The sequence below is a fragment of the Maniola hyperantus genome, chromosome 20, assembly GCF_902806685.2.
Source record: "Maniola hyperantus chromosome 20, iAphHyp1.2, whole genome shotgun sequence".
NCBI classification, from domain to species: domain Eukaryota; kingdom Metazoa; phylum Arthropoda; class Insecta; order Lepidoptera; family Nymphalidae; genus Maniola; species Maniola hyperantus.
The window spans coordinates 2473442-2498486 of record NC_048555.1 but is presented as its reverse complement, the minus strand read 5'-3'; the positions used below and the strand labels follow the sequence as shown (position 1 = coordinate 2498486).

Here is a 25045-nt window from a genome sequence, read left to right as displayed (position 1 = left end):
ACCTAGCTTCCCAATGATGTTACGCACACCTAACACTATCCAAACCGCTCAGTAAATTATAAAAAGCCGTAACAGACATAACCAACTATCGCGCATCATAGAAAAGGTAAAAAAATCACACAAACGACCTTATCCCAATTTCCCTCTCGACGAGACTCGCTTCACCTCTCCATTTACATAACACTGTGAAGGTTGACTTTCTTTAGGGGGGAGGCTGAATGCGACTCGATCTTTGCCTCAGTTGTGAAGACGCGCGCGCCCGCGCAAGTGTTGTGACAGTTAACATTGACAGTTTGATTTTTTAATCCAAGCCACAGATAGTGTACGGATACCATGAGGCTAATTTTTTGGGTACGTTCCATTTTTAATATTTTCGTTGAGTGTGAAACTTTCGACAGTGAAAGTTAAGTTTATCGATTTACGTGTGCGAAGTTATTGATTTTGGAAGTTTTAACTGGTGACAGGAAATTAATATTATAATATGTAAAAGTTTATTTTAGTTACATGTGAATTGCGAATTAAATTCCTCGACTAGGCAAGGTAAAAGGGATTTAACAGATAAAGTTCTTATTGGATTAAAACAATGCAACGCTACAAAATATCTTAATTTATCCAGATTATTTTAATTTTGTACCAAATATACCTCCTAGACTAAGTAAAAATAGATTGTATTAAATTGAAAATAAGTATAATACAGGGTTAAGTATATAAAAAGCATATACACAGTGTACCTACCTATATCACATTATTAACATTACTCAATGTCGATACATCCTTTCTCGAATTGCGTAAAAGCCTTAATACAAGGAAGTGTGTCATCGGGCGACGAAGAATTCGCGAGCGGAACTCTCATAGAGCCTGTCGTACACCGACAGAGAAATGCTATGCGATATCTATATCCGTAAACCAAGGCGATAAGTCATCAAGCCAATATTTGCAAAAACTGACTGCGGTTTGCACTGCTTCAGGTCTGGTGCTTATTAAGTGAAATAAAATAAAGAAAAAAAAAATTTTACATTTTCAAATCGTTATAGTGATTTTTTTTTCAATAAATTATAGCCAGTGTCACTTTGGATGATGTAAGAATAATGATACCCCATACATCCAAATTGGTTCAGGCATATAGAAGTTATGGTGGGATAAAGAAATTCACATACGTATACAGATAGAGTAACAGACAGACAGACACGCTTTATTAAATGAATGTATAGGATTTTTTTAGTAAAATTTATTTAAAAAAAACTTAAGGTTGACTGTTAAATCCATATCATTTCCGGTATGCAATTTCGGAGTCACTCAATCAATTTTCTTAAATAATAAGGCAACCGGATGTAGAGCGTTAAGTTTGAAATATTAAGTGTACCTAGAGATAATAAATTAAGACCAAATTATCCAGGTCAGAATTTGGAATGCAACACGAAAGGCCGCCAGGCCTGTAACCTTGCTTTTGAGTTTTGATCTTAGTTAAAGATAAGTTTAAATTATAGCTCGCACTGGAAAAAAGCCTTATCAATAACCTGCTGAGTAGACAGCGTGGTCGGTTTTCTCTTGTTTATTCACCACACCAAAGTTTGCATAAGTGGTCTTTATCATAAGGAAATCGCTTTAACCGACTTCGAAAATTGGCAACTTTACCCCACGATCATTTTTAAAGGCTAGGTACACCTAAGGTGTGTGGCTAGCCAATCTGCACTTGGCCAGCGTGGTAGACTATATACAAAACTCTTCTCACTCTGAGAGAGACCCGTGCTCGGTAGAGAGCCGGTGATGAGTTAATCATGATGATGATGATGATGGCATTACTGTTTCATTGAGTGATATCAATATAGTTTTTCGTAGAAAACCGCATGTCAAATGAGCTCGGTGGGTGTCACTCAGCTGAACACTGAGCTTGAACACTGACATCCGTATTCACAATCATTACTATGAAATCGCACAGTGTGCTCGAACGCATAGTGTGGATTCGACCAATCAGATTATCGTAAATTGACGTGACAAAATGATCTGATTGGTGGAACCACACACTGTACGTTCAAGCGCACTGTGAGACCTCATAGTAATGATTGTGAATACGGGGGTAGGTCACTTAACCACCGCGCACAGGGGCGAAGCACTTTTCTGTAGCCTACCTACTGTGGTTCACAGGGCGGAAGACAGGCTTAGTTAAGAAATATCATCAAGAGGGTGTGAGAAGGAGCCACAATCCTCAGTATGAAGGAGCAACGCAAGGAGGGAAGAAATCTATTACTATTTTTTATACAGAAAGTATATTTGACGGCCTAAAGTATTACGTTTTAATGCACATTTACCTACATAATCTAAATATATAAAAGGAAAAGGTGACTGACTGACTGACTGACTGATCTTTCAGCGCATAGCTCAAACTACTGGACGGAGCGGGCTGAAATTTAGCATGCAGATAGTTATTATGATGTAGGCATCCGCTCAGAAAGGATTTTTGAAAATTTAACACCTAACGGGGATCTAACGGGGGAACCAATAGAGGTTTGAAATTTGTGTAGTCCACGCGGACGGTCGCGAGCATAAGCTAGTCCTCAGTATGAAGGAGCAACGCAAGGAGGGGAGAAACCAATTACAATTATTTTATACAGAAAGTTTATTTGACGGCTCAAAGTATTACTGGTATTACGTTTTAAGTAATGCACATTTACATACATAATGTAACATAATAGGGTGCATTATGAGGTATTTAGGTTTCACAACACTCATCTCGGCAATTTGTGTGCAAAGTAGACACATGCCCGGCAATAAAATACTAAATTGTTGTTACGTGGTGTTATGTCACGAGCATATTTTACATGAGACGTTATGTCTGGCCAAAACGAAAAAAATTGAATTGGAAAGTTTTGCGGTGCTTAGTTTTCTTTAGTTTGCAATTTTTTTTTCTTTTAAAGGTCTTGTTTGTCTGTTCACTGATTGCTCGCAGTAATATTTTTAGATTTTATAGCCATAAAGCCTTTCAATACGATGATGATATGAGAACTAATATTTAATAGAACTTATATTTGATATGAGAACTAATATTTAATAGAGAACTAATATTTAATATATGAGAACTAATTCAATGATTTTACTAGTAAAATTGTGCTTTTTGGGTCTTTCGTCTAAATTCCTCATGAATTTTAAAACTTCAACTAAATTAAGTAGGTATATTAAGTTTAATTGCTAATCACGGCCCATATTTCAAACGCGAATGTTTCTTTGATGGTTTTCCTTCAATCACACCATCCATCTTTAAAACCTAAATCGCATAGACTAGTAAGACTACTTACATTTTATACCGGAAATCCAAAAAGTTCCCACGGGATTTTTAAAATCCTAAATCCACGCCGACAAAGTCGCATACATCAGCTACATAGTTTGTGTGGGACGCACTCATATTACTTAATTTAATTTGTTTTAATGTATGTTCCCTCGAAACTTAGAACCATTCCCACGCATTTAAAAATTACTGTAAGTAATTAAAAATTATGTCAAGGCGAAGGAGATAATAAATTTTGATAGCGCAATAAAATTCCTGCCTCGATTAACCTGTAATATAAGTTTTTAAATTAACATACAAACTTTCGAATATCTATACCAATTATAAAAAGTCTTTATCTCCTAGGAGTTAACTTTGTTTAGGTCATAATATTCATTTCATAGGTACTTTTTAGAGTTCCGTACCAAAATGGTAAAAAAGAAACCCTTACAGTGTGACCAGCTGATGTCCGCGACTTCGTCCGCGTGGACTACAAAGTTTAGGCTTTAAATTTTTATCAAAAAATCCTTTAATAGCGGATGTCTTATTCATAATAGCCAAATTTTGAGCGAGATTAGTCCAGTCTTGTTTTTGCATGTAGTTAACTAAATATCCAAATATCCGTTCTTATTCTTTGTCCACAATTACAAAAAAAACCTCTATGATAAATTTCAGCTTTCGAGATCCTAGGGCTTTGATGAATCAATGTACCTATAAGGACTTTTCTTTTTTTATATATTTTTTAAAATAAATTTAACAAAACTTTTTATAAGTAGTTACCTACTTACTATGAAAAACAAAACTTTTTTATAAGACGTATTGTTGCATAGTTCACTCAGATTGTGCTGAGAGGCAAATGCTATAAAAGTGAGAGCAAAGCAAACATCCTGGCACACTGATCTATTTTTTGTCACCTGCCACAGGAAGCTACACCACAGCGCTCGCAGGTGCGTGGTTGGATTACTAATAAATATAACCGGCGTTTTCTACGGCCCACTTGCGGTTCGGGTCTACACTCTATACAGACACTAAACTCGATGTTTATGATAGTGATTAGAAATTTGACGCCTGGTTTTATCGCTTACGATTTTACGTCATAGATAAAGTCAATTCAAATCCATACTTACATGCATACTACTATAACTGTTAATCCAAAAGTGCTTTTTATTTTCGTTTAAGGCAAGACGTGTATGTAAATATTTTTAATTTCGATTTAAATATTTTTGATTGTATTGTACTTCTCTCTCGTTTCCTGCGTGCGATGAAGCTGATATGAAGAAAATTGTAACTAATGTAACAACGTTTTCTAACTATACCATCGTGAATACTAAGTGAAAAAAAGGTATCGTTCAATCTGGGAACCGTATTTATATTTCCACTAGAACGATTATTACATGACAAAAAATTTCATTGTAATTCAAGGTAATCCAGATTTCTGTTAAAAAACATTGTATTTTCGGTTAACGTACTAGTTAAGTTCTTATTATAGAACGCAAAAATTAACAGTAGAACAACTTACTTCATTACGGATGCGGCTTCATTCAATATCACTAGGACATTTTTTAAATGCAACAAAATTGTAAAACGCTCTCCTGAAAACTTAGCAAAATCAGGTACAATGTTCTTCATAGTGTCTTATACTTAGTTACTTAGTTAAAAATTACTTTAAAATTAGAGGGTGAGGTTTCAATGATCTAATAGTAACGGAGCTTCTAAACAAAGAGAAAAAAAACTGGCTTAGATTTCGCTTCGTGATTTTTTACAGACTTCTTAAAGTAAGGTAGCCTCCAGTAGCTACATAACATAAAAAGGTTTTTTACGTAATTTTTCACGTTATGCCTACCTATATGTGAAATGGTTCATGTCTATTTTCCACTAATTTCACGTGCATTGTCAAAGGTAAGCGCGAGCGCTTCACGGGCCACGGCTCGCTACGCTCGGCCTTGACTTTGTGGCTTTAGCTACGTTTCCGATCGCACGTAACGCCAATTTAACGGTTTGTTTACTGTCGCTCAACTTAGCAAACCAACGGGGAAACCAATTCCACAGTTTCTGTCAGTGACTGACTGACAGAAACTGTGGAATTGGTTTCCCCACCTGACAGTCACCTTTCACTTTTACATATATCCATACAAATATTATAAATTGAAAAGTGTCTATCTGCCTGTATTTTACCGTTTTAGAACTCGCTTAGATTTCGCTTTGTGATTTTGTCCACGCTTCTTTAAGTAAGGTAGCTTCGAGTAGTGACATACTATGAAAAGGTTTTTCACGTGATTTTTCTCATGCTATCTGTGAAAAAGGCATCAGTGTTAGGACGTTCGCCTTCTAATCGGAAGTCGGGGATTCAATACCGGGCAAGCACCTCTAACTTTTCGGAGTTATGTGCGTTAAGTAATTAAATATCACTTGCTTTAACGGTGAAAGAAAACATCGTGCATGCCTGAAAGTTCTCCATAATGTTCTCAAAGGTGTGTGAGGTCTACCAATCCGCACATCAGCGTGGTAGACTATCTCCAAAACCCTTCTCTCTCTTAGAGGAGACCCGTGCTCTGTAGTGAGCTGGCAATGGGTTGATCATGATGATGATGATTTGTGAAATGGTCCATCTCTACTTTCCACCAATTTCCCGAGCATTATCAAAGGTAAGTGAGCACTTCACGGCTCGCTACGCTTGGCCTTGACTTTGTGGCATTAGCTACGTTTCCGATCGCACGTAACGCCAATTTAACGGTACGCTTACTGTCGCCTAACCTAGTAAACCTTACCGAGGAAACCAATTTCACCTATTCTAAGTCAAATGGAATTCTTCTAATTTAGATTTTAGACTCCAGATTTAACAAGGAACAAAAAACTTTCGCAACTTTTAAGGAAGTTTCGCCATGTGTCTGTCCGCCTGTTTCAATTCTTTCATTGCAAATTAAAACGGCTAGTAGGTATGGGCATTGGGCAACTACGGTGTACTGCGCATAGCCTGACACGCTCTTGACTGGTTTTATTATATATAGCATCACTAGCTGACAGTGGCGAAGGGTGAAAATCTGATAAAGGGAAGCCGGAAACGTACTTACCTACAAGAATATCAGCTGTTCGATTTTTGTTTTCAAAACTTAATTTAGAAAAATTACTATCGTTACGTAACAAGAAATCTGTTAAACAACAATCTATGTGAATTAAGGCCATATCTGATTTTGGCTTACCAAACTGAATCAAAATTACCGTGAACTTACACTTATAAGTTATTAATCACATCCCCAATTTATTATATCAAAATAAAACACCACTAACAACTTTAAAAACAAACAAGCATGGCCGCTTCACAAAAACAAAATATGTATCAATATCAAATAACCCTTCAAAATACAAAATACTCAAAATAGTAGCATGTACCTGTTAAAACAATACTATTAATATAATTTTTAATTTGGAGGTATTATAGGGTAACTCGGATCCAACCGAGTTATTTACGTCAAATTTGTCTGACCTGTCAGAGTTCCAAATTCGTATTCGCTACTGGGCCAGATTAAATTGGTGTGCTCTTTATTAGTCGACCGTAGAGCGAGACAGACCTAGTTCGCTCATTTCGCTTTCGCTAGGGAAATGAAAGAGATAAATACTAAGCAAAAATCTAACTAGGGAATCCGATATTTTACGGCTTGTAAGGTGTAGGACGTAGGTGTATGTTACTTACATTAGCTGTTATGTTTTTAACTTAAATTAGTACTTAATAACAAAAGAAAAATTAGCATTTGTGACGATCGAACCTTTGTATTTACGAACGTATTACGGAATTTATGTGAATAGTACCTACTTACGCTATATTATGCCAATTCTTAAAGGGAAGCCGATAGGAATCGTGTTATATTGACTCTTCGCCGCTGCTAGCTGATGCCCGCGACTTCGTCCGCGTGGATTTACGTTTTTGAAAATCCCGTGGGAACTCTTCAATTTTCCGGGATAAAAAGTAGTCTATTTCACTCTCCAGATCTTTGAATATACCTAAGCAAAAAAAACACGTCGATCCTTTGCTCCGTTGCGACGTGATTGAAGGACAAACCAACAAACAAACAAACAAACACACTTTGGCATTTATACTTAACTAGCTGATCCCCGCGGCTTCGCCCGCGTGGATTTAGGTATTTAAAGATCCCGTATAGTCTATGTCAATCAAGAATAATGTAGCTTTCTACTGGTGAAAGAATTTTTAAAATCGGTTCAGTAGTTCCAAAGATTACCCCCTACAAACAAACTTAACGACATTACCTCTTTATATAATAGTATAGATAGATATAGATAGGGGTACCTAGTGATTGACGGCAAAAAGGCCAAATCTTTTGATTAAACAGCAAGTAAATTTACTTAGCTTGTAAAGCGAATATTATGTATTTGCATTGCCAACTGCGGAAGGAAATGTCGTTTAAAATGTCCTAAAAGAAATTCGCAATCACGTCTAATATAAATAAAGAACTTTCTAAAAACTTTCGGTTAAAAGGAACTACTTTAAGCTTTTGCTTATAAATGGGTAAATTAAACTGAATTCTATTGTATCTTTTATTCGCTTACGGATTGTTTAAGGTCAAATGTCACCGCCTCTGTATATAATAACCTCAAAAAAACTGGTTGCATTCGAATCTAGGTTATTGTAAACATACGTCGATACCTACTTTAATCCTTCAGTTCCGGTATTTAAAAATATTGCACGTTCAATAAGTTGAAAAAAATACAGGAACACTTTACTTGTGGCGTGTGCAGTGACGGATGTTCAACCAAACAGCCCCCCAATTGTGTATGAAAAACGTATTCATCGTTATCGTAATCATGTGAACCGCGGATCAACCAATCAAAGGGCAGAATTCGCTGTCGATTACGATAATAATGAATACTTCATTCTTACACAATTATTGTGGGGCTGATTTTTTGATAGGCACGCAAGCATAGAGAATTAACTCATCTAAGTACGCAAGGTAGAATTTAGAAATAGAACTCGATCAATCTGTCTGTAATATGTGAAGGTTTGGCCATACAGTAGGTACCCGGCAGGAAACATTGTACATCGACCTTTAGAAAGAAATAGTGGTTTCGTAGAGCGTTGTCTCTGTCATTGAAACCGTTTGTCGGTTGGTATCGTCACAAAGGTATGAGTGACAGAGACGACTACGAAGCCGAAACCTCTTTCTAAAGGTCGATGTACAATACTTCTTGCACGCTACTTAGTCTACCATGCTTGCCCAAGTGCGGATTGGCAGACTTCACACACATTTGAGAACATTATATGAAGAAATCTCAGGCATGCAAGTTTCCCTAATCCTTACGATGTTTTCCTTCACATTGATATAAATAACTGCGAAAATTTAGAGACGCGTGCCCGGGATCGAACCACGGAGGCCACTTCATCATCTTGCTACTCTAATTACTTAACAATGATAGGAAACAGATACTAAACTAGACAATGCAATAACAATAATCATAGCTGTGACATTGTTTGAGCAGACAGTGTGGCTAATTCCATTGTGCACAATCTCTAAACTAAACTAAAATGGAACGTCTAAATCTATTGCTATCCCTTTCATAATGTTGCTTGCGGAAAAGGATAGCACAAGATTTAGACCTGTTAATTTAGTTTAGTTTAGAGATTGTGTACAAGAGAATTGGCCCCATTGATCGGATAACGGATTACACGGCAGATTTGTCGGTGCCATTGTTATTTTATTTGTCACTATATCTGTTCATTTGTTGACAGTTAACACATTTTTTGAGGCTTTTTTGGCATTTTTTTCGTATTACCTATTGGATATTCAGCTTTTTTTACATATTGATACCTCATATCCTTAGTATCATCAAGACATATGACTCTTGTAGGGACTTCCACACGCCACGGTCTTGCGCCGCCTGAATCCAGCCGCTACCTGCGACTCGTTCGATGTCGTCTGTCCATCTAGTTCTAGTGGGAGGTCCAACGCTACGCTTTCCGGTGAGACGTCGCCATTCCAGCACCTTAGGACTCCAACGTCTAGCTATATCGGTTTTTCAAACTATGTACCTACACTGCCCATTGCCACTCAAACCTTAGGTAGGTATGTCGGTTACTCTGGTTGGCCTGCGGATTTCCTCATTTCTGATTTGACCACGTGGAGAAACTCCAAACTTTCTTATGAGGCTCATATTCTTAATGTCTTTGGCTCTATGTCTTTAGCTGAATAAAATGTTTTCTTCTTCTCTGAAATATTTGATCTATTGGGCCCCGTTCTACCCTTATAAGATTATTTACGCTTGGATGTAGTAAAACGATCACGTCGATCGACGTTTCAAGTAGCAAGCGATAAAAGGCAGGTATTCGCATAATTATCTATTAATCTAATAAATCTTAATTTTGTAAGTGTGTAATAAATAAAAAAATATGTTTAATATTATGTTGAATTGCAAATACCCAAAACACTCGATCACTCTTAACGCGTGAGTCCCACCCTGCGTGAAAGTCCATTCATATCACCTCACACATAATTGCAAATTAGCTCAAAAAATCACTCCGAATCGCGACCTTAGCACGCACTAATAAGTGTCAGTGAACGAAGGAACTTTTACTTTTTTTTTACAGCTCCATAACCGGCATCGCAAACACGAGTTCACTTTCGGTGTAAGATTCGTAGTTAATTTGCTTTGGCCCATGTGAAGGTTGTATTGTGTAATGGTTGCGTCAATATAAACGTTTACAATTGTCTTTTTTACGAGGAAAATGCGTGCGAAGACATTCGCTTCCGACTGCTTCCGCCATTATATGTTTATCTTGGAAATAATTGTGGTCTATCTTTTGCTAATGCTTTTCTTGCAAACAAGGCTTTCAAACAAAGTCCAAAGGAAATCTTGTTATTGTGATCAGCTTGCAGGGTGCCACAGGGTGGGTTAGTGTCGCCTTTGATCTTTAACCTATACATCGATGATTTGAGAGATATACCAAGTCAAAGCTTGTAAACACGGGTTCAGTTTCGGTGTAAGAGCCGTAGTTAATTTGCTTTGGCCCAAGCGAATGTTGTATTGTAAAATACTTGCATCAATGCAAACGTTTGTACGATTATTATCTTTTAATGGAAAATGTTTGCTAAGCCTCCGTATCCGACATTATATTGGCCTTTGAACTTTGAGGATTATCTTCTCCTATATACTACCATGTAACTTTGCTATCATGATTACTATAGACAGACAAGAGACAAGACAACATCTTAGGCTGCATCACCACTTGCCAGCAAGTCTGATCACAGCCGACCGCTAGTTTAAAATTTAAAAAAAAGAGTTCACCGTAGGCTCCCATTCAGTCTGTTAGCTTAAACACGAAACGGTTAAAGTCACATTAGAAAAATCCAAAAATCACATAAAATTTAATAGTTATGATTCTGAACCTCGACGAATATGAAAGACGTGACCTACACAAAAGAAGCCTAGTCATCGTATCATATTGAACAGCAGGATAGGACAGGGTGGGCTAACTCTTTAACCTTTACGTCTACATTCGTTTAGCAAAGTCACATCATTTGTATAACATAATGTCACTCAATTCCTCACAGTATGAGGCAGATTATGACTAAAATAAGAGTCGAATAAAATGTAAAAAAAGAATTGCTAGAAGGCCTATAACAGGTTTTATAAAATCTCCTAGCTAGAAAGTTTTAAAAAAAGGCGTAAGCTATTAATTTTAATTACAATCATAACATAAATCTTGAAGATCTGAATACCACAGAACAACAAATATGTATGCTAATGAGAAATGACATAAAACCTAAAGAGGAAATAATACATAAATTACATAAACGGTCCGTTAACTTTAATTAGTTAATCGCTCGTCTATCTTAATGACGCTGTTTTTGACATCAATATAATTAAAGTTTGAGATTATTTAAAGAAGTAGGTAGGTAAAGAGAAAAGACTACGAAATTGATGTAACAATGTATCAAATGTGTTTAGCCAAACTAATTTGAATTATATGAATATTCCTAACATTAGATTACGTAAAACTACATAGGTATATATAATTTATATAGCAAGAAATTCCTAATGAAACTGATATTTCTTTTGGCTTGCTTAACTTCCGGATATTTAGCATGAGTCAAATTAATTATTTATTTATATTATTCATTACATATATGCTACATACCTACTAATTTTAATAATTTAAAAATTAATTCTTTTTAAAGATGTTTTTATTTCATTTTATGTGTCAAGTAGTTAACACTTTTTAAATATGTAATGAGAATGAAAATAAATGGTAGAATTTTTTTTTTTTGTAGTTTATTATTAGTTGCCTAAAGATTTTGCTTCCAGTTTCCACAGTATTATTAAATCATTGCATCGATTACGCCTTTTTGACTGTTTTCTTTTTCTTAGTATACTTAGAGAATGAGAATTATGGAAGCTCCCCTTTCCAAATTATTTTGCTTTGAACTCTTTGTTGCACATAAAAAATATAATGTACAAAGGCGAACCTAATAGTATCTAGAGGTATAATTCTCGTCTTTGGTAATGAGGGCAGGGTGATAGAAACAGTGCATACATAGAGTGAATGATGTAAAAGAAAAAGAAACATACAAGTCTACTTAATTATTCAATAGCGTTCCCTTCGACAACAACAGTTAGTTCCTTTCCAAAGGCCGGAAGTAACTAATCCTTATCATTATTCATTTATGCAACTCTGGTTATAAGATCTTATGTAATTTCAAAATAGCGGTTTAAAAGTCGATGTTATACTGTAAACTGTAATGGTGCTAGCAGCTAGCCGTGTCCAATTTTCCCATACAGATGTGTTTAATCCGATAAAAGCCATAACAGTTTTGATATTCATTGCATAATTTAGTTATCATGCGCGTTTTTAGTTATCATTACATCATCTGAGTGTATTTTGATCATTTTATAACTACCAAATATTACGAGCTTGAGCACGTTTTGTTTTGGCGTAACCTGTTAAACGACAGTAATATCTGTAGTTATATTTTTAAAAGGCCGTTCACCTACTTATAGACACTTAATTGCTAACTTGCATTGCATACCTACTTTGCAAGCATTTATGCATATAGTTTCAGATTAGATTCAGATTCAGATTTATTTATTTGCTTTCATGTACATTTACATTAGGTAATTCCTTTCAACATTCATTTCAAATTTCCTTTTAACATAGCCTGGATAGTGGACCAGGGACCTACCTAATTTCTTCTTCAAATTTAATATTTCTTTCATTTAAATAGAGTCTGCAGTGCTTATCCTGCCTCATGTGAGAGTGTATCCTACGGCCTACCGATAGTATGGACAGTTTCGTCAACAAATCAAAAGTTGATCAGCGTGCTATGGAGCAAGCTATGTTGGATATCTCTCACGGTTAGAGGTGCGTACCCGGGTTCCAGTATCTATCTATCTATCATCATCATCAGCCTGCGGACGTCCACTGTTGGACATAGGCCTTCCCTAAAGAGCGCCACCACACCCGGTCCTCAGCCTTCCTCATCTACTATTATTTATTCTGAGCCACTAGCTAGGCTATCACAACTTAGCAATTTTTATGCAATCTGAAACTTGTGTAGACACTTTAGCTGCATCCCACATTCAGGCGACCTCCTCTATGGCGGGTGCAGCGGCCATCAGCGCCGAACAGGCCAAGAGGCGCAAATATGAAAACCTCGATGGGAGCTTCGTATTCGTGCCTTTTGGTGTGGAGACCTTGGGGCCGTGGGGCCCGGGGGGCTCGAGCTCTTTTTGAAGAAATTGCGAAAAGAGTTATCGAGTCAACCGGGGACCCGAGAGCTGGCAGCTACCTTGGTCAAAGAATTAGTTTGGCCATCCAAAGGGGTAATGCTGCCAGCATCTTGGGTACAATGCCTCGCTGCGGTGGTCTCGACGAGGTTTTATATTTAATTTAGTTTATTTTAGTTTTAATTTACGGTTGTTTTTTTTTTTTAGATTTTAGTTTATTAATAGTTTAATTACTTCTTTGATAAAAATAAATAAAATACGTGTATCTGAAAATTAAACTACCTACTTACCTACTACACTTTAGTTAGTTTTGTATCACAGTTGTTCATGTTACTGCTAAAGCGTAATCGTCGCTCCGTTGTTTCACTCTCACTCCAAAATGGACTGCGGACTGGTTGCCAGACTGGTAGGCAGACGGGTCGGAGGACTGGTCGGCCCGGAATGCCGTAGAAAGCTCGAATCGTAATGAAGAGGCGGGCAAGACGCCATGGTTTTCAAAATAACTTTATAGTTAGAGAAATTATTACGTTATTGTTTCTATCAAGTCCATAATGGAGCTAGATCATCATCATCATCATCAACGCTACCGGCTACTAAGTACAGGGTGCCCTCTCAGAATGAGAAGGATTTAGTCACAGGCTGGCCAAATGCGGATTGGTAGACATCACTTCACACAATTTTAGAACATTATGGAGAACTCTACTTGATACCAGCTTTTAAATACTTATGCTTCTTATGGTTCCGAACCCAAAGGGTAAAACGGGACCCTATTCGCTGTTCGTCCGTCTATCATCAGGCTGTATCTCATGAACCGTGACAGTTAGACAGTTGAAATTTTCATGGATGATGTATTTCTGTTGCCGCTATAACACGAATATATACTAAACACAGATTAAAATAAATATTTAAGCGGGCTCCCATACAACAAACGTGATTTTTGCCGTTTTATAGATAATGATACGGAACCCCTCGTGCGCAAGTCCGACTCGCACTTGGCCGATTTTTTGAATCGTCGAGGCTAACTTTTTACTATCAGCTTATCAGCAAGTAAATCTAAAACGAATTCTAAAACATCTAGGTAAGACCACAGAAGATATCATCATCATCATCATGATCAACACATCACCGGCTCATTACAGAGCGCAGGTCTCCTCTCAGAGTGAGAAGAATAGAATAGAATAGAATAGAATGTTTTTTTATTCATGTAAACTTTTTACAAGTGTAGTCAATAGTCAGGTAGTTTTAATTTACCACTGGTTCGGAATGCCGGAAGGGTTTTGGCCATAGTCAGCACAGTCTACCACGCTGGCCATGTGCGGATTGGTAGACGGACAGAAGATATATAATAGTACGTAATACCTAGAATCTTTATTATTTACTACTTCACGTAGTAGACCGCAAAAAATTCTTCTTCATACTAATTATATGACCTACTCTACTCGAAACTTTATTCGCACAGCAATAAAATTACATAACTAACTAAGTTATTCTATTTACTTAAATGATGTAATATCGTCTTATTAATATTAATAAGATAATAATATTACTTATTCTACTTACCCATTGACCGCTTTGTAAAATACTACCAAAATATATACAGATAAACTAGCATATGCTCGCGACTTCGTCCGCGTGGACTACACAAATTTCAAACCCCTATTTCACCCCCTTCTGGGTTGAATTTTCAAAAATCCTTTCTTAGTGGATGCCCACGTCATAATAGCTATCTGCATGCCAAATTTCATCCCGATCCGTCCAGTAGTTAGAGCTGTGCGTTGATAGATCAGTCAGTCATTCAGTCAGTCAGTCAGTCAGTCACTTTTTCCTTTTATATATTTAGACTAGCTTACGCTCGCGACTTCGTCCGCGTGGACTACACAAATTTCAAACCCCTATTTCACCCCCTTCTGGGTTTAATTTTCAAAAATCCTTTCTTAGCGGATGCCCACGTCATAATAGCTATCTGCATGCCAAATGTCAGCCCGATCCGTCCAGTAGTTAGAGCTGTGCGTTGATAGATCAGTAATTCAGTCAGTCAGTCAGTCAGTCAGTCACCTTTTCCTTTTTTATATTTAGAAGATTATGAAATGATGATGAATGAATCTATAAACTTTAAAAAAAATGAGGTTTAACACAGTTTTTTTAGAAATTAGCAATAAGTCCTACTTTATACTTAAACTAAGCCTTTAGTTTACCCCCAGGGCTTGAATTTGGTCGGATGTCTACGTCTGCATCCCTTTCAGTTCAGCCCGATCTATCAACTAAGAGTTTGAGCTGCGCGTAGTGAGTCACCTTTTCCTTTTATATATCTAGATTTAGATAGATTATTACCTAATCCAGCTTAATTACTAAGGTCACGCCCGCGCGGTATGGTACCAAGACAACATGGGCTACATTTCACATCGATTTATTTACATACAAGTTCAAATCAGAAATGTAAATTACATATGCGCGTGCGCTTCGTGAGGAAGGGACCGCTTGCTTTCTAATGACATACGCACATGCTTGCCACTTGTAAGCGAGAGTATGGGAAACTGTATTGGCTAGAACAACAAAAAATTTACCTACTAGTATGGAAATTATTTTGATCACTGCACTTAGGATGCAATTGGACTGATAGCAACTACTTAATGTTATAAATACTGATAATTTGACGACCTCCCCGGCGCAGTTGTGAGCGCTGTGGTCTTAATAGTGGGAGGTCCCGGGTTCGATTCCTGGCAGGGGTTTGGAAATTTATAATTTTCTAAATTTCTGGTCTGGTCTGGTGGGAGTCTTCGGCCACCTACCGTTACCACCCTAGTTATATAGTGTTGTGATTGACTGAGTAAAAGGTAATGATAAATTTAAAAAAATCTTGTTGCAACAAAGCATTAGCCAATAGTGAACGAGCATCGACCAATCAGAGATGATTGCGATCGTGAAAAAAAAACTCTCGTCACTAGAGCGTGACGTCACGACTCTAAATCCGCTCCAAGCAGGAAGTCCTCTGAATAAATAGAAGCTAATTGTGCAGCGGTATTGATAAAGCCATTGTGCCGGTGAAAGTGTCGTGTCGATGAACTTGATCTTAGGATAACACTGAACAATCAGACTACTTGCCTGCTGCGGGCTGCCTGTTTCTTTATTGTGACATAACTATACTTAGTATTAGTAACTATAAGTAGGCTTTTTAGGATTCCATACCTCAAAAGGAAAAACGGTACCCTTATAGGATCACTTTGTTGTCTGTCTGTCGGTCTGTCAAAAAACCTACAGGGTACTTCCTGTTGACCTAGAATCGTGAAATTTGGCAGGTAGGTAGATCTTATAGCTGACATTTGGGGAAAAATCTGAAAACCGTGAATTTGTGGTTACATCACACAAAAAAAGTTAATTTCTGGTCATGAAATAACAATTAGTATTTTCAATTTTCGATATAAGATAAGTAGATATATCAAGTGGGGTATCATATGAAAGGTCTTAACCTGTGCATTTTAAAACAGATTTTTATTAATTTTATATTGTTGCATAAAAATAAATAAAAACCTGACTCATTTTAAGTGCAAAATGTTGAAAAAATACGACTGTAATACGGAACCCTCGTTGCGCGAGCCTGTTATCCGTATGAAAAGCTCTAATTCATTAAATGCTATTGCACAACTTCGTAACGAGATCCACGTTCACCTTGATATGATTAATTTGAAAATTCCTAAATAAAATTAATATTAGTGCTGCAATATAAAGTTACAGCTCTAATGACTTGATTTTATCGAAATGACGTGGCAAGGTCTCGGCATCACGTTTCGGTAAATGCAAGGTCTAATAGCGACGACCTCCCTGGCGCAGTGGTAAGCACTGTGGTCTTATTAGATTCGATTCCTGGCAGGGGCTTGTAATTTTATAATTTCTCTGGTCTGGTCTGGTGGGAGGCTTTTGCCGTGACTAATTATTGGTGTTCGATCCTTTTCTCACCTCGAACTTTTAAGAGTACCTATTGTGCGTTTTAAGAAATTTAATATCACTCAAACGAAGTAAAACATCTTTTCTCTGACTTCTCCATAATGTTCTCAAAGGTACGTGAAGTCTGCCAATCCGCACTTGGCCAGCGTGGTGAACTATGGCTAAACCCTTCTCTTACTGAGAAGAGAGAGCTGATGATGGGTTGATCATGATAATGATGATGATTATCATAAGTATGAGAGAGGAAACCTTTGCAAAGCAATCAAACATTATTTAGGTACACTCTCACTTAATATCTTTTAACCAACCAGAAATGAAGATTCACGTAAAGACGACAGATCAACAAACATAATCAAAGTTAAAACCATTGACTTATATATTACTTCGTATGGGCAGGGCTATTGAACAAACAAAATGGCACCAACTCAGTGGTGCTCAAGCACCAATGCAACCTCAGTGACGTCTGGATTTCAAACGGGTCGTTCATTAGTATCTAAGAGGTGGCGCTGATTTTTTTTTTTTAATAATACTTATTAGGCAAATTGCTGACTAATATTCCCCTTTCCCCTCCAATTAAGCGTAAAGCTTGTGCTACGAGTAGGTACGACAATAGTGCAACGGGTGGGGTTTGAACCGGCCACCTTTCGAAATTCAACCGTCGTTGGTCGAAACGGCGACCTTTCGGTTTTCAGTCCGCTACTATAACCGTTGAGCTATCGAGGCTCTGGTTATTTTTCTAAACCGTGAAAAATTTTGTTCGTTTGACCATATCTTGTCATTTATATCGATGGTTTAAACCATCATAAACAAGAAACATAAATCATCCACAATGACTGTAATTACTGCCAACGTCTGCGGCGTTTAGTAGTTCCGCAACTTAATCTAATTTCAAGGAAAATTAACTTCTAGCCCATTCAATTAATCATCCATTGTTATGTGACTTGTGTACGCATTTTACTTGGTGGTTTTCATGCGAAATTAACTTTTACTTTCTTATTAAAGTTAGTAAAAGACGACCTTTCTGGCCAAAACACTCAATTTTCGTATAGGATACCCAATCCAATCCATCAGCCTGTTTGCGTCCACTGCTGGACATAGGCCTTTCCAAGAGTGCGCCACCAAACATGGTCCTCCGCCTTCCTTATCCATCCGTTCCCCACCACCTTCTTCAGGTCATCGGTCCAGCGGGCTGGGGTCGTCCCACACTGCGCTTACCGGTACGCGGTCTCCACTCCAGAACACGTCTGCCCCATCGGCCGTCGGTTCTGCGACAGACATGACCTGCCCATTGCCACTTCAGCCCGCTAATCCTTTGAGCTTTGTCTGTCGCTTTTGTTCTACGAATTTCCTCGTTCCAGATTTTATCCCTGAGAGTGATATCCAACATAGCTCGCTCCATAGCGCGCTGAGCGACTTTTAGTTTGTGGACGAGGCCAACTGTCATTATGTCCACGTTTCCGTTCCATACGTCATCACAGGTAGGACACACTCGTTGAAGACCTTAGTCTTAAGGCTTAGGATATCGGATATAGGCTATAGAATACCCAATCATGCTAATAATAATTATCTAAGTAGGTACAATTCAAAGGTTTAAAACTAAATTTCACGTGGACAGAGTCACAGGAATCAGCTAGTAGATTATAAAAATAAAGAGAATATGCCACAGTTGACCGAAACAGATCTTACATAATCATACCCACACCACACAGTTCACACCATCATTCTGTCAAGTTCTTTGTCTACAATATAAATAGCTACGGGAGCTTGATTGAAAGGATCATCTGCCGAGAGTGACTGACAGGCGGACATGACAGGCTAATAGTTGCCTTTCATAAGTGTGGTGATTGAATAGCCCACCTTGCGTGGCATTTAATATGTACCGTGTAGGTAATTGTTGGAAATAAGTATAGAGATAAAGTGAGGTACTTTAGTTATTGAATAATATGAATAGGTAAATTATAAATGATGTGCCAAAAATATTCTGCAAAGGCCATCTACAGTTAAAATCTATCGCCAACGCGGGTGTATTTTGACACAATTGCTGCGAAAAAAGTATTTCAGGGTTCATGTATTTATGTGAGTTTCCTTGCACAGGAAATGGAGAAAATAACTTGCCTTACATTACATGGCTTTGCCTACACTAGAAGCTGTGGTAGCCTAGTGGTTAGGACGTCTGCCTTCCAATTGAAGGTCGGGGGTTCGATCCCGGGCACGCACCTCTAACTTTTCGGAGTTATGTGCGTTTTTAAATAATTAAAATATCACTTGCTTTAACGGTGAAGGAAAACATCGTGAGAAAACCTGCATGCCTGAGAGTTCTCCATAATGTTCTCAAAGGTGTTTGAAGTCTGCCCATCCGCACTTGGCCAGCGTGGTAGACTATGCCCAAAACCCTTCTCACTCTGAGAGGAGACCCGTGCTCTGTAGTGAGCCGGCGATGGGTTGATCATGATGATGATGACACTATACATGCCTGAACAGATTGGGATGTAAGTAGGTATAGGGTATCGTTAGAACAAATTAGTAGGTAGGTACATCCCAATTGACACTGGCTATAATTCTTTTGAAAAATAAATAAATTGTTTATTGAAAATAAAAAAAATTACAATTATGACGCCATTTTCAAATGTGACTTTTTTGGGGTCCGTACCCAAAGGGGATAGGCATGCTTTTTTGCCGTTTTTATAGACAATGGTACGGAACCCCTCGTGCGCGAGTCCGACTCGCACTTGGCCAAGTGTTTTATAAACTTTTAGTTAGTTTTTTGGTAGGGCTGTTGAACTCAAACGACTTTTTGGTTGTACCTACTGTTTTTGATTGTGTGTTGATTAGACTAAGGTGGTCGTAAGTATTTAAATAAAATATAAAATCGACTGCGAATCGATTTTCACGTATATTATGAAAATGGCACCATACAGTTGCCACATTATTATTTTTTCCAAAAAAAATATAGCCAGTATCAGTTGGGATGAAGGGGTGGGATGGTTCTTTTTTAGGCAGCCGTGTGAAAATTGTCCCAAGACACGGCATTAGGCAAGGTAACAAGATTGTTGACCCGCATCAATTATTTCCTAATGATATGATAATACAGTCGTATGCATACATTATGAAATACGTTCTCATCTTACTTACGTAACATTAGTAACGGAAATAACATACAATAATCTCCATTTCCTCTGTAAGCTGTAACCCAAGACTGACCCAGATTTGTGTAATCATTGCATCTGTTATGTGTCCATTCGACAAATAAGTGTGCGAACCATTATAAAAACAGTTTGGCACGTTTATGAATTGTTCGGGTTACAGATGGCACATCATTTGATCATTAAATTCTTTTTGTAATCGAATTTTAATATCACTTCATGCGTTCTCTATTTACATTACATATAATAATTCAATAACGTTATTTTATTTCATACTATCTATAATACTCGTGCAATGCCCTTTAGAAAGAACAACGCGCGTGCCATCGAGATGGTATGGCTAGAAACCATCCCACATGTTTGAATAACTGCTATACAAAGTTTCAACTCGCACAGATGAATGTTATTAGTATAGGAATGCAAGAGGACACATCCACCCATAGCGAAAAAATTCTAAGCCTATGCATCCACCCAATTTTCGATTACCTACTGCAATACGAGTATAAGTCGACATAGCTAATTTATCCCTTTTCCAAGAGCTAAGATTTGTAAATAAAGCAATCCTTTTGGTGGGTTTCACACTATACTTGGACACTACGCATCTTCGGACATCTTTGGCAAACTCCAAACAGTATTCTTTTGTGACATTCTTAGTTCTTCCGTAACTATCCTACCACTACCTAGATAGGTATATAGTGAAATATTAAAAGAAAACAGAATTCCCCGGCAAAAAGTAATTTACATCGGGTTTTTAACCGACTTCAAAAAAAGGAGGAGGTTCTCAATTCGTCGGAATCTTTTTTTTTATTTTTTATGTATGTTCCCCGATTACTCGAAGACGCCTGGACCGATTTTGAAAATTCTTTTTTTGTTTGAAAGGGTATACTTCAAAGTTGGTCCCATTTAAATTTGGTGAAGATCTGATGAACATCTCAGATCAGTGGTCAAAGTCTTATGTGTCAAACCTTTTTTGCAAATAAAGATATATGTTATGTGTTATCTTCGAAGATAGATACTGGAACTCCTCAACGGATAAGAGTAAATTGCTCGCGATCAGTGTAATAGCTTAGTAAACAGTAGATTTTTAACCAGTCATAGCATAATTCCATGGGGCCACTAAAAATTGTGAAATAAAAAAAAATTACAAAAAAAATAAAACCGACTTCGATACACAAACACTAAAAATTGAAAAATAATTTAATTTATTACCGAATATAATATGTATACAAGAGTTAATATAGTTCCATAATAATATTTTTTGGGGTCGGTGCCAATGAGGTGCCATGGTGGAGTCTCATACAAATATGAAGTCTAGACGATTCGCGCAGCTAAAGCTAATTGGCACCGGCACCAAAAAGTATTATTATGGAACTATATTAACTCTTGTATACATATTATATTCGGTAATAAATTAAATTATTTTTCAATTTTTAGTGTTTGTGTATCGAAGTCGGTTTTATTTTTTTGTAAAAAATTTTAGAATAACATTTTGGCTTTGTAAGGCGTTGGTTGTCTCTGTCACTCATACTTACAGTACGACAAAGCTATCATGGCATGCGGCGAAAATCGGAACTAACGTTGCCGTCAAGTGTCCCCTTTGTTCTTGTTTGAATATTCTAAGCCTTTGTTCTCCAACAGCGCCACCCTGTCACTGTCATTCAAGTGCCAAGAGAGCCTTGTCGCACTGTATATGACGTTTTGTCGGTCTCAACGACAGAGACAACGCTCTACAAATCTACTATTACCTTTTAAAGATCGATGTACATTACTTTCTGCCGCGTACTGTAATTACAATTGCACATATTTTGGACACTTACCTAATCGTACCTACAGCTAAAAATAATACTTAGTGTTCTTTAATACGGTTCGAAGTCTTGTTCTTGTGCAATATTTAACTCACTATCGTGCAACAGGTGTTAATTATTTATTTTTGAAACCGTGTGTGTTTATATTTGGTTTAAAACAACTGAAACGTCCTTGTGTATTACCTAATTGTTACTGTCTGTGTGTAATAATGTACTTTCAAAGACACATTACCGTGACACACATAAGAAAATATGCCTATGATGAAATGTAAAAAGGAAACTTGATTAGTAGCTAGTAGTAGACACCTAACTTTGGCGAATGGATCGTAATTCGTAAACAATAAGTGGAGTAAATTTGTATCACTACCTCTATTATAATTGCGAAAGTGTGTTTGTTTGTTGGTTTGTCCTTCAATCACGTCTCAACGGTGCAACGGATTGACGTGATTTTTAGGGTTCCGTACCTCAAAAAGAAAAACGGAACCCTTATAGGATCACTTTGTTGTCTGTCTGTCTGTCAAGAAACCTACAGCCCTACAGGGTACTTCCCGTTCACCTAGAATCATGAAATTGGCAGGTAGGTAGGACTTGTTGCTGACACTCGGGGAAAAATCTGAAAAACGTGAATTTGTGGTTACATCACACAAAAAAAATTAAATTGTGGTCATGAACTAATAATTAGTATTTTCAATTTTCGAAGTAAGATAACTATATCAAGTGGGGTATCATATTCACCTGTGCATTCTAAAACAGATTTTTATTTATTTTTATGCATCACAGTTTTTTATTTATCTTGCAAAATGTCGAAAAAATTGACTGTAGTAGGTACGGAACCCTCTTTGCGCGAGCCTGACTCGCACTTGGCCGGTTTTTCTTATAAAGCAAGGAACCAAATGCCAACCACTGAGTTATAGTACCAACCACCAACCCTTTGATCCCGCGATCCCTAAAAGGATTCACGTTCTATTCTACGATTATATCACTATAGTAGGCTATATTTTAGCCAGCGCGGGTAGGTATTTTAGTTAACCTGTGGCCCTACCGCGGTTGTTTGACAGCTACAATGTCACGATCACAATCATCTCTGATTGGTTAATGCTCGCTCACTATTGGCTACAATGCATTGTTGCAAGAAGAATCGCACAAATTCAGCCAATGAGAACAATTGAGATTGCAATAATGATTGATGCAGGTTTTAGACAATCGCCCTACTGATTAGGTTTTAATGACATGGCAGATGTTCTTTCTATACTTAATATTTAGCATTAATTATGTTAATGTAATCGATCATATATTTGATATTACGTAAAGTTACTTTCCTAACTAATAAATATTTTATGTGACTATTATATCATACGATGTTAGCCTATAGAGATTAAAGTTAATAAGGTAATTAATTGTAGAATGTAGAATCTTCCTATACGTAGGTATAATTCCGGTTTGTTGTTCAGTAAAAATTTTTTATACTAAGTACTTATCGCTTGTAAAATTAAATAAGTATGAATAATATGAAGACTTAAAATATGTAGAATAGAGCAAAATTAGTAGAGCAAAGAGACCCTCATTTGCGTGAATCTACAAGTAGGGAGATTTTGACCTCTGACTTATTTAATCGTATTCGCTATGCCCTTGTTATTTTACAGTTTAATTCTAAGCTTATCATCATCATCATTCAACCCATCCCTGTATAATCACTGAGCACGGGTAAGAAAGAGAACACGTAGACTTTACTTATACAAAGCTGGCGAAGTGAGCATTGGCAGACTTCACACATCTTTGAAAACATTATGGAGAACTCTCAAGCATGCAGGTTCCTCACAATGTTTTCCTTCACCGTTAAAGTCAGTAAATTTGTACTTACTAAATATAATATTTTAATTGCTCAAAAGGATATAACTCTAAAAGTTATTTGCGCATGCCTGGAGTCAAACCCCTGAGCCTTCCAAATAGGAGAAAGACGACGTCTTAATCTTTTATAGACTATCGCCGCTTTATGCCTACCTATTGCCTACCTACTTCTATGAACTCGAAGGACCGACCGTTTGAAGCAGAGACAACGAAGGAACCTATGGAACTAACTATTTGGCACCACACCTACAGTCTACACCTTATACAGGGTGTAACCAGAACGCTAGCAAGAACGTAGACAGGTGATAATACTGTTATGATACCACAAAAAAATGCGTAAAAAATATAAAAAATATCCTACATTTTGTAAAAGTTCACAATATATTGCAAATAAAACATCTGACTGACTCTAGAGGTCATCGAACGTTGCGTAAGTAGGCCACTCGGAGTCAATGCCGCGTCGTAGGTGGGGCAATGTCCCCAGTTTTGCACGCTATATATTGCGGGTTTGAAAAATACTAAATCCCTAAAACTACAAAATAAGGCAAATGGTTATTAGTAGGTACTGGATTGTGTTAAGATAGTTTAACAATAACGGTAAGTTTTTGCTAGCGTTCTGGTTACAGCCTGTATTTTATTATATGATTTATGAAACACGCTGTATATACCTACTAAGAACCTATGTAAACTCATAATAACGTAGGAGGGGCTATAACGAGTAAAATGCGTAATTTATACGTTGACCGTGAGAAAAAGGCTCAGGGAAATTGTGGAAAATTGTAACCAGCAGGCTTTATAGCTCGGTCTACTGGCCTGGCCTAGAGCCATGTTTATTACATGTTGCGTTACTAGGTCTTGTTGCTAATGCTTACCTATTCATTAGCTTAACTTTAATAACTATGATTAAATTTTAGTAGAGAAGATAGGTTTGAGAGTGGTGTAGTGTAGGTAGCCTTAGTTGCATCAGCGAAACGCGGCCGAAAGTGATGAACATCGGCTTTTAGAATGACATTTCATTTTTGTAGAGCGTTGTCTCTGTCACTCATACCCATATGACGCTTTGTCGGTTTCAACGACCGAGATAGTGCTATACAAATTTGGCCGCGTACTGTATTACCCACGGAACAGAAAATACCCCTATATTCAATGTACTCTGTGCTGTATATACTAGTCAATTGTTGCGTTGATGGTCAGAAAATGCTAATCCAGAATGTACATAGAAGGTTCAAATTTTGCCTTGAAAATTCTTCGATCGCGGCTACTAACGCCTGAGTATAAATAAAATCGTCAACGAGATTCGTAATATTTAATTG

General features: G+C 37.3%; 1 protein-coding gene across 1 annotated transcript in view; it reads left to right on the top strand.

Moving 5' to 3' along the window:
* The first annotated feature begins 262 nt into the window (after positions 1–262).
* The window catches only part of LOC117992087 (alpha-protein kinase 1-like), a 31547-nt gene continuing 6764 nt past the window's right edge, over positions 263–25045 (top strand). The window contains exon 1 of the mRNA XM_034979743.2: positions 263–351. Within this exon, the coding sequence (XP_034835634.1) occupies positions 334–351 (18 nt within the window). The 5' untranslated portion in view covers positions 263–333. The remainder of the gene's footprint in view (positions 352–25045) is intronic.